The sequence below is a fragment of the Ylistrum balloti genome, unplaced genomic scaffold, assembly GCF_031769215.1.
Source record: "Ylistrum balloti isolate Yb309-2 unplaced genomic scaffold, AGI_CSIRO_Ybal_v1 Utg371044, whole genome shotgun sequence".
Lineage (NCBI taxonomy): Eukaryota > Metazoa > Mollusca > Bivalvia > Pectinida > Pectinidae > Ylistrum > Ylistrum balloti.
In genome coordinates, this window is record NW_026782578.1 from 15,897 (window position 1) to 27,500 (window position 11,604).

Here is an 11,604-nt window from a genome sequence, read left to right on the forward strand (position 1 = left end):
ATTTAATAAAGTGGAGGATTGCCTCGAAAATTTGACAAATTTACTTGTCCGTAGTGTCAAGTCGTTACTATGCATTTAACGAACTTTCGTTAGGATCCAGTACCAATGTTTGACCATGTCGTCGATATTACTTACTAGTATTCTTTCCAATTAGATGTTGCTGGGATAGTTTAATATTTTTCAAATTTAAAATTTGTTTTACGGTCATTTTGTCTTTACTAGAACATCCTAATTTGAAAATGTTCCAGGCGGGGCTTGATACTCGCGTGCATTAGACATATTCAACGTTTCAATGTTTTATATTTTCAATGTATTATATATTTTTACTTTATTTTTGATTTCAGAATATTTTATTGTCTTGGTGGTATTGACAATAGGAATTACTTTATTTAATTTAATTGTTAAGTTATACACAGGTTCAAAACAAATCGTACTCACACACACAGAACAGTTGTCAAGGTGGGGTGCAAACATGCTCAAACACATTCCACAAAACTTTCTGTTGGCAACACGTGTTCAGACATTTGTATATAGTGTAACAGAGGGGAAAGGGGAGTCGGGGTCGGGGTCGGGGTCGGGGTCGGGGTCGGGGTCGAGGTCGAGGTCAAGGTCGAGGTCGGGGAATCTGGAAGGATAGCGCCAATATTTTGTTGATATGCAATAAAAATTGTCTTAATGGACTTAATTCTTAGTTCATAGAAAAAAATCGCTCAGACAGGCACTGTGATTACATGTCACAGACCTGATTGGATACAGAAAATAATGCCCATTCTACAAACCATACTACTCACACGTACATTACCCATGAACTATTGCCGTGATATCTAATGGAGGAACGGAATTAATCAACCATGGCTTGTGTTCCAGTCGTTGCTCTTCGTTTGTATTAAAACTTGTAATGAGTAAATGTTGGAAATGCAATATTATCTAAGTAAAATATGTACTTTTCACGCATAATGTGTTCATGTTAACCACTACTGTGTGTTTAGATGTCTTGACTCTGTGGAATTCTCGCGGGCATACACTTCATTTGGGTTATTCTTGATTTGTAGGTGAAGGATTCGCCTCAGATCAGTGAGGAGAGGGGAAAAAATAACAAAATGAAATAAAATATTACAGATTCAGACCAAATTATGTCACAATGGGGACAACATACATGTGTTCATTTGAGAGAACTTTAAGAATAACATGGGAAATGTTTTTCTTATAGTTCGCTATCAGTTGTATCTGAATATTTATAAGATCGAACAGAGATGTATGTATGGGTTTTATTTAACAGAAGTGTCACGAACTAACGGCATCATTGTGATTTTTAATGACAATTCAATACATCAAGTGTTCATTTACATATCAATTACATAATATTCGCGTCTATTGTTAATTTGACGCGTATGAATATAAAATAGTTCCGTGCCATATAGTTGGTGATAGTTATACCCAAATCTCAGCGTCTGTTTTATTGAATCACGTGTCTCGCCGTTAATTAAGATTTTTTATTACTGTAATGCTAACTATTACATGTACATTTCACTGCAAATTCAAATTCAAATAGCTCATGTACTTCATTATAAGTGCGTTGATATAATGTGTTTCAAAATAATGCATATATTAATGTGTTTGTTAAAATCTTCATAAATTGGGAAATACAGAGAATAAAAAATGGCCAGGACAATTACCGTACGTATAGAATAACAGAATATTGAACAAAGAATTACTATGGTTTGGTGATATTAGGTATCATCAAACATTTTCTGGAATAGCGACACCATAGTATGTCTTTAGGTATGATAACCTGAAATTCGAGTAATTCTCAACGTCTCAAGCCATCACTTGACCAAATATATCTACATGAATGTCATATGGAAAAGGCATTTATAAGTTTGAACTTTCATTTCTCATAGCATACGACAATAAAAATGTTTTTTGTTTGTTTGGGGTTTTTTTGGGAGGGGGTGGGGGTGGGAGGGTTGGGGGGGTGGGGTGGAGGGGGACCCTTAAACAAAGTACTCAGGGGCTTATAGAACGTCGTACACGTTGGTGGTACACAGTGAAATATTATTCATACAGAATTATGAATAATTATAATGTAATATAATTAGGTTTATGAATTATTAGTGAACGGATTTCAAAATATTACGAGAACTCTAAACTTTTTATTAGAACAAATTTTAACAATATACCTCCACCCTAGATCTTCTTGTGTACATGCATTCTCAATGATTATTGCTCAATACCTTCTGTTGTTGTGTTTTTTCTTTTGGTTTGTTAAAGAGAAATTTTATTCATTTTCATATTCAAGTCAAAACAAAATTGCGGAAGAGCCACGTCAACAGCGTGCAGCATGCGGGGTGTGTTATTTCTGAAAGTCTGACCAATCGTGTCCACAGTGGAAAATCCACATCAGTCAGGTAACCAATCAGACTAGAGAAGGTAGGTTATCGGTAATCGGGCGTGAAACGCGGGCTTATAATAACACGCACGGTTCGTGTATTGGTCATCAGGCAGGTGCGACCATCCAGGTGATATACTAGAAAGAGGCATGGTACGGCGGACAAGCATGTCGCTTGTTAAAGTTTTATGTTTTTTTACAATACTGCATTGTATATCTGCATTTGTCCTCCAGGGCTCTGAAGAAAAGGGTAAGTTGGATTTTATTTTAATTGATCGATGAATATTTGTTCTCAATGTTTAATGTAAATTTTTACCTTTCGTCTCTTTTTTTTTCAAAATATTCACAAGTTTTATCTCTATTAACGTTAAATCAACCACAGTATCAAGTTTAAGGGTCATTATAATATGTTATAATCTTTCTGACCGATTAGGTAAAACCAGAGAGCCATGGGTAAACTGACAAATTTTACTTATATGTTCAACTTATTGACCAATTCTTGGTGAATGTGCAAAAATGGAAACGTCCCTTTTATCACGAACTTAGAACAGATTTGTATTTAAATCCACGGTTTCATGGTCACCATGATTTTGTCAATTAATGAAAAGAAATTAAAACTGAGCGATTGAAAACATGGCAGAATGAAACCGTGGTGATAACTTTGAGTGGTATATAATTATCGACATTTTACATCGGGTCTTCCATCAATGAACACAGACTGGTTTGGTTAAAATGTAAAACTTTTTATCGTATTAAAACAAAGGTTAAAAATTGACACGAGAATGTCGAAACTTGACAATTTACTTTAAACTAATTAATAAGTATATACGAAAACGCTGTTACGATTATGAAGTGAAAATCCTGTCGATTATTTTTTGTCCCTGGTCGCCCGCCTTGCAGTATTTACCGGGCTAGTAAAATGATAGCCTTGTATTGACGAGAGGTGATCGGGATCAGAGCAATGTTTGACGTTGTGAATGGAGGTGATCAAGATCAGGGCAATGTTTGATGCGTTAGTATATTTACAAGGCATATGTGCGTCTGTGTTCTATCGAAACAGGAAAGCGAATATGCCGAAAGCACGCGAGTATCAAGCCCCGCTGGAACATTTTCAAATTAGAATGTTCTAGTAAAGACAAAATGACAGTAAAACAAATTTCAAATTGGGAAAATGTGAAAAAAGTATACCTGCAACATCTAATTGGAAAGAATACTAGTAAGTAATATCGACGACATGGTCAAACATTGGTACTGGATCCTAACAAAGTTCGTTAAATGCATAGTAACGACTTGACACTACGGACAAGTAAATTTGTCAAATTTTCGAGGCAATCCTCCACTTTATTAAATCACTTTACACAAGCATATTCGTACTGTCGTTATTACGTCATTGTTTGAAGTTATTTTTACACATATAGAATCTAGTAATAACATTTCAATTAATTTATATGCCTACACAGTATATTGCCTAGATAATGGTTTTACCTGTGTATCGGGTATGCGTACGTTTTAAGTGTCGCATGTGTTATGAAATGTATATCAAATCCTGTCGGCACGTCAGTTTTCAAAAATCATTCGTGTACTATCGTGTGCCGAGTTTCTTTCCGGGAGACGAGGTATTTCCTATAGAGCCATAACAACACAACAAAAACAAGCAATCGGAAGTCTGGTCAACATCGGCCAAAGAAATGGTGAGGCTCAATCAGAAAGACGCTTACTTATCCGGAACGCCCGATCTCAGTTTTATTTTTTATATAAGATTTTTTTTTGTGTGTATTTGGCGTCGATTTCTGGTATTTGTTCTCTGTAGAGTTTCCAGTCATGATATCTTGGCAATATTATTCGGCATTCCATTTCTGTTTTTTTCTTCTTATTTTTTCCCCAACATATAATAAACAAAATCACAAACTTTACTTTCGTCTCGACTTCTCTTTTTGAATTTCAACATAAATATTTACGGGAAAGTAGGATACGATTGTCGATGTTTTGAAGTATAAGTGGTCACTAATGTTAAAACCATCGGGCCGGTCACGTTTGATGGTCTAACGTCTTCCCAGAAAGATGCGAGAAAATGTCGGGTCTCGGAAGCGAAATTGCCTCATAAAACTGGTTCGGGGATCGATCGCCAGCAGCCAAACCACACAAAATCAACAGGGAAATATTTGTACTATAATTTATTTTTTGTTGAAATGTTGAAAAAAAAGGCGCTCATATAAATGGCGACGGTCGGGAAACCGGAACCCCCACTCCCTAATTGCACCATGCAAGTTTTCCGTTGAACTCCAACCTTCTAAGTGCCTATTTTCCTGTTTTGCACGACAGTTTATAGTCATGCAATGTAGAAGATTTCCTTTTGCCGAGTTGCATTTATCATTTGACGGTCATTTCTCAATTCTTGAAAGGGGGATTGTTTACGAATTCGTTTTATTTATATATTCTGATATTTTTCATAAGGCGACGTTATTCGTAAAAAAGCCAAGTCTTTCATAACCGTCTCAACATTGTTTTAAGGACCATATGTACGGCGTATGTAATGTTTGGTATTTTGGACATCTTTTAGGGCTGAAGTTTAAGCACAAGCCCGCATAGGGTAATGGTCTTGCGTCCAACCTTTTTTTTTTTTTTTTTATTTTTCCTTTTTTTTTTAGCTTTCATCGTGGAAAATAAAATAAAAATTAACTCAATCTACTTGGGATACATAATTATTTGCTTATGTTAAATAGGCGTTTTGTGGCTTGATTCTCTAGGCTGAATGTTGTCATATTGTTTACTAGAATTATAGCAATATAAGTATATTATTAGCTGTGGTAGTCTAGACGACCATGTATTGTCACTATTTTAAGGTTTCGACAGACTGCAACCATCGTAAGACATTCTGACACTTAAATGGATACAACACCAGGCATGTCCGACCTAATGGACTCATTTTACATGCATTAATAAAATTTAAACACAAATAAGTCTTTAGGTCGTGGGAAAAGTTGATAGAAGTCTACTCCTGATAATATCGGAGTACCTCTGGTGATATCAGCATTTCGGGTACTATCGGAGCACCACGGGTGATATCCTTACTTACATACACCTAATGTAAGAGGCCCTTCAAAACTTACCATACTCTACAAATTGCATGTTTTCATAACCTGATTTTCTATGGCAGATTTTCGTTGTTTGATTTATTGGTACGTTGGCTGAGAAAAATACTTGGTATCCAATGTGTGCCACAGGAAATAAGTACACGACTTGGCAACCCCAAACACTTCGGGCACAAAGCTGGTACACATATAACCTATGACCCTAACGACTTCGGGCACAAAGCTGGTACACATGTAACATATGACCCTAACGACTTCGGGCACAAAGCTGGTACACATGTAACCTTTGACCCTAACTGTCCTGTTTTATTAGTTTTTTTTATAGTCCTAAGTGATAGTCCTTCAATAACTTATTGGGCCCTAAACCCAGTAACATATGACCCTAACTTGCTACGGTTAGAACATACTGCTACCAATAACCTTTCTCAGTTGGTCTATCATACGTGATCTCGGACAGTCGGATAGCTGTGATTAATTTGTTTGGATTGACATTCCAATATATTTACAAGATTTAGTTTACTTCCATATAGAACGGTACATGAAAATACTTTGCATGAAATGGTATCGTTTTACGTCCAGCTGAATGGCGCATTATACTATACGAGTTCCATTACTTTACCTTGTCTAACCGTGCAGTGATTGGGGAATGACACGTGTTTGCTAGATATGAATGTGTTTCGTTAACTGGTATGGTATGATGGTGAAAAACCTTGTGTATTCACAAACGACTGGACCTGTGTTTGCAGTACAGTTATTGACACAATACACGGTATTGTACATATAACAGCATATTTTTACCTATTTAGATACGTGGATTCTAGATCCTTCCATTAGATACGTTCTTTTATTACACGTGTTTAAGGCCTCGAGCTGTTTCCGTTGTTTCCATGGTGACATCATACTTCATTGCGTCAAATGAAGTGATACCAACGATGATTAACTAAGAATAAAGCCGATTTAGATTTCGCATAATTCTCATAAAACGCGAATATTTGCAAATATCTGAATTCTATGATGACCGACGCTAGTCACGACTTTTTAACATCCGACTTCGCCAGTCTAGGTAAAATGACAATTCCAAAACACTTTTGATAAATCTCGAATTGAAACTCCTTTGTACATAGTGGGAAACCATTTCATGATTTCACGTGTACACAGAGCCATTGCAACCGATATTTAAAAATAACACAATTTAAAGCCGTTTACGGAGCACACTAAATAAAGGTCATCGAAACAAGCATTTCCATTGTAATTTTACAGTTGTACACCTATACATACGTTAACAAAAAGGCCGTTCTGAGTGAAATATGTGGTTATCTACTAGCAATACACTTTATTTTAGTCATTACCCTTAATCTTGGCGTTAAAAATGCAAAATGTTCCGTTCGCCTTGTTTTTAATCCATTGAGAAACGTCTCGGAACCTTTCCGTCTTTTTTCCTAATTTAAGTTGATTTGTAATTAATGATAAACGATTATCTTATGACCTTTCTATATACTATATATAGCAGTTCCGTTAGAGATCGTTATGAAGTTCGCATAACGTGCTTTGGGGGTCAAATGCACACGTCATATTCATGTACCTCCTTTATTGAAAACATCTTAAATGGTAAAAGAAATCAAAAAGAAAAAAATACGTCACGACAGGTAGCTATCTATTCACCAACGGTAGGTACATGTAGCTCGGCGTTACCACAGGGGCGTGAGGACATTCTTACCCCGAGTTGAGTCACAGGGTAATTTGATATTAGATAACAAAACATCCATTGCACCACTGGATTGGGGATAGTTGTCCACTATGTGATAGCCCAATGGCAATGAATACCACTACGTTTCTGAAGGATTTTATGTTGTAATGAAAGGTTTAAATATACTTCAAGCTACTGTCTGGGGTTACCTCATACTGTATAATATTCCGAATTCTGTACAAGTAAACAGAAATTATTGAAAAACCTATGTGATTTTCTTACGTCATGCAATCATTTCAGTCTCCATGCTAAATTAGGTCGGCGCTACTGAAGGGTCATTATGTACTGTGTTGCTCATGTGTCATGTATATTTATCCGAATCTCGAATAAAGTTCTGTTCAACTCGTGTCGCCCGTTGTTTCGTGTCCGGTATTCTTTCTGTAAGGCATCCCATTACGAGTAATAACTTACATGATGTACTAGATACACCATGAAATTTACAAATTGTTGGAACTTATTCGTTGTATGATGCAAAATGATATTTACTTGTCCTAAATTTGTTATTTACTTTCTTTTATCCCAAAATTTCGGATTATGGCCAATACGTGTGTCTGTTCAAGCGTTTGAGCTGTGGTCAATTTGTTTGGTAATTCCTATTTTGATATGTAACCATCCGTTACGAGAACCGCTCCAAGATATAAGATACGCACTTTTAGAATATTACGCTGAAGTCGCTTTAGGACACGGCTTAATTGTTAAACCAGATTTCCACAGGTGTTCTTGTTTCATCAAACTTAAGTCGGTCAAGAGAAAATATGTTTTTGGCCGGATTAATTTTATAATATAAACGGGGAATTTCTAGAACTATGTATGTACTGTGAATAAAACACACGGAGTGACATCATCTTGTTCGGTTGATTGTTGAAGAAAACCCTAAATCCCGAATATGCTGCAAAACAGTGCTTGATTAATGATGCATTAAAAAGTATGGTTTCAAATTATGGAAATAGGAGTATAACATTCTCCAGGGGTTAGTCATTTTCACTCTATCGAGGAAGATGATGCACAAACACGTCCGTGATATTCTCTACAGTGTTAATTAAACACGGAATATATACTATAGCCAAAGATGTTTTACAATATCAAATCATTTTTAATAGAATAATTTCCAGTTTTTTTTTCAACCGTCGTCCTTGGTTCTCGGTATAGGACGCCAACTTTTGATAGATCACCCTGTATGTTATTCCTATATATAACATCCATTTGTTTAATTTCAAAGTGATCAAAGGCGCACCATTGATGTGAAATATAAAAAAAAAACTTAAATAGAGGCCATGCTAATTTTGGCGATAGATTTTATTTCTTAGTTTGACGTGACAAGCCAAACTTTGAAATGAAATCAATGGTTTTGGTATCGGACATTATTTCATACTCGTTTCCTAACTGCCTTCATTGACGTAATTTGAAAATAGAGCATCCTAAATGTCCGTAACATTAATGCCGCAGTCGGTTTCGAGTAATACTGTATGCGATACATTTTCCGGTAAAGATTGACGCGGGAAATTCGTTGGGTCTGTGGCGGTAGTACAATTATGTAGCTTATTTTCTTAAGATTGAACAAGGTGATTGTTTGAAATAATGTATTAAAGATAAGACAGGCTTACTAGAAAGAGGCGAAATGATTCAGTAGGAGGGTGCTGATGTGTGATGTTTAGACCAAAAACTGAATTTGTTATACATTTTGAAATAAGGCTAAATGAACATTGGAAATATAATCTTTACAGTAACTTATGTTAAGCCATTGTACAGAGAAAGGATTTCCATGATGCTATGTATTGATATGGACAGAGGCAACAAGCTGCGTCCATTATGAATGAAAAGCAGATATTTGATTAGAGTGGAACTATTCGACTATACTGCCTAAGATTGACGACTAGGATCAATGAATTACAGCTGGTTTTACACCTTTTTATTGACCATTTAAATATTTCCAAAATCTCTACCAAAGGCAGTTGTATTTCCAGAACGGTGCTGCAATGCATTATGGGAACAAATCATAAATGTCTCTTCAAACACCATTCAAATGAGTGAAGATATCACTCAGTAAGAATATCATTTTCACTTAACACCTTCTAATTTACCATGAAGAACATTATAGAATTTGTAAGAAATTGTCCATTTTACATTTCTTGAAGTACTAGATAGTACTAGATAGGTTATCTTCAAATTTCTTATGTTGGTTCCCTCTATGCAATGTCTAACAATATGGATGACGTGCAGACATCTTGGATTTTAACTGTTAAAGTTATTCTCTTTATCTTGAGTGGATGGACCAAATTTTTATACTTGGTCCCTTATTGTGTATTGTCCCCGATATAGCTGATTGAGAAAAAAAGGCACGTGTTGTCATATTGGATGTTGAGTAAAAAGTAAAAATTCATTGTTTTTGTTGAAAGTATATTTACTTCCCTTGTTCACCGACTTTATATCATTGATTCATCTGTCAATATAATGTATATGATTATAGAGAAAATTAATAAGAGGAGAAAAATGCTAAGAACTTGAGATAAACCGTTGGACTGTAAAGCTGAACGAGTCCCGAGTCCTGTACTCAGAGTTTGATGGCACTCGAAACACTTTCTGGAAATACTGAAATTTTACATTGTGGAAATCATTATATTCAGCAGAAAAGTTGAAAAGGACTTATGAAAATAAATTGTAGATTAATCACTGGTGGTCAGCCTGATGTCACTGGGATCCGTTTCTCTCCTCCCAGGACAACATTGCTTTTTATTTCCACAAAAGGTTGATTTAGGTAACTTATTCTATGGCAGATGAAGAAATAAAGGACTTCAAGAGAATAATAGAACTATTGAGAAAGGAGAAGCTGCAGAAACTAGCCAATGTCCATATCGATGAACAAATAAAGACACAAAGAAATGCTGAGGAAGAGGAAGAACCAGAACTTGAAGAATCGGTCGAGGTACAACTAGACAGTCTAATTATTGCTATCCATTTAAATGAGTAAATTATGTTAGTATTATTGTTACATATCTGCTTTATACTTTGAGCATTTTGAAATTGTTCCTTTTTCCTTAACAAAATTATTTGAAAAAGAAATTACACAGTATGTTTTCAAATTGTAATTTATTTTTCCTGTGAAATTAGGATAGAAAAAAACCCTAAGAACTCCGAAGTACAGTTGTCAAAGTGTTATACAGTCATCTTCCTTTCAGGTATGGTTTAGGTGATTGTTTTGTCAATTTACAGGAAGAAGAAGTCGAGCATGCATTGAGTTTGTTTGAAAACTCAGAAACTCGAGGATTGGCCAACAATAATCTCCAGAAGAAGGAGGATGGGGAACAGGTAGGATATTAGAATTTTATGTAGTGTGCTTACGATGGACTTACTAGTACATGAAATGTTCTACCAGTCTGTAATAGGATGGAGTTAGAATAATAAAACATTGAGTCATTGTCTAAGTTTGAATTCGTGATTTTTCAGTCTGAAATTGGACTAGTAGTATAAGGCAGCTTGAAATCTTTCGCATACATAGCAATTACTGATTTTTTGTGCTAAAAGTATTGAGCTAAAAAATAATAAGTTTATATGTTGTACACCACTGTAAATATGCAAATTGTTCTTATGTTCCAAAAGGAGATGCTGTACAAAAATTGTATATACATGATGATTAGTTACAGGATAATGTAATGAACAAGTTGAACACATTTTTAAAATCTGTATAAAGAGTAAAACACTGCTGTAGGTCTGGATGGGCACGATTTAGAATTGAGAATCAATTTTAAGAATCCAAAATGTAGAGCGAAAAATAGAAGTTTTATCGTGCAATCTTTGATGTTGCAGTAGTATTTTTTTGTGATTTAGGTTAACAGATAAGTTTGAAAAGATAAATGGAAAACAATTTGTAACTGATAATGAAAATACCGATTCGGTTGTATTCATCTGTTGTCTTTGATTTTGGGTTCTGATACATGCATCTTCACCAGTATTACTGGTATAAGTGTTTTCAGTAGTATTGCTCTTGGGGATCCCTTTCAACTGCAATACAAATATCGTGATCTAATTTTAAAGAATTTTTTTACCCAGAGGTACAATATATACAAAGGAAATATTGTAGTATCTGGTTATCGCAACACTGGTGATTAATTCTTTGTACTGACATACTTCGGGGGTTTGGCAGATGGAATGAGATAAGAACTTTTGAATTGGAGAAAAAGATTTTTTTGTTTGTTTTAATGAAAATAATATGCAAAATAACACAAGATCTGGAGAAAACTTGAAAAGACAACAAGAACACATGATGGGGAAATTCCTGGTTAGAATGGAAATTTTTATGTCGAAGAGCCATACATTAAGGATAATTTTCAAACAAAAGTTGGTGTAATAATTCTTTAGCAATGTGCTAAATCAATATT

General features: G+C 35.1%; 1 protein-coding gene across 1 annotated transcript in view; it reads left to right on the forward strand.

Annotated features, from left to right (window-relative positions):
• The first annotated feature begins 9,995 nt into the window (after positions 1 to 9,995).
• The window catches only part of LOC132560284 (MAM and LDL-receptor class A domain-containing protein 1-like), a 67,943-nt gene continuing 66,334 nt past the window's right edge, over positions 9,996 to 11,604 (forward strand). The window contains exons 1-2 of the mRNA XM_060224949.1: positions 9,996 to 10,151; positions 10,439 to 10,534. Of these exons, the coding sequence (XP_060080932.1) occupies positions 9,996 to 10,151; positions 10,439 to 10,534 (252 nt within the window). The remainder of the gene's footprint in view (positions 10,152 to 10,438; positions 10,535 to 11,604) is intronic.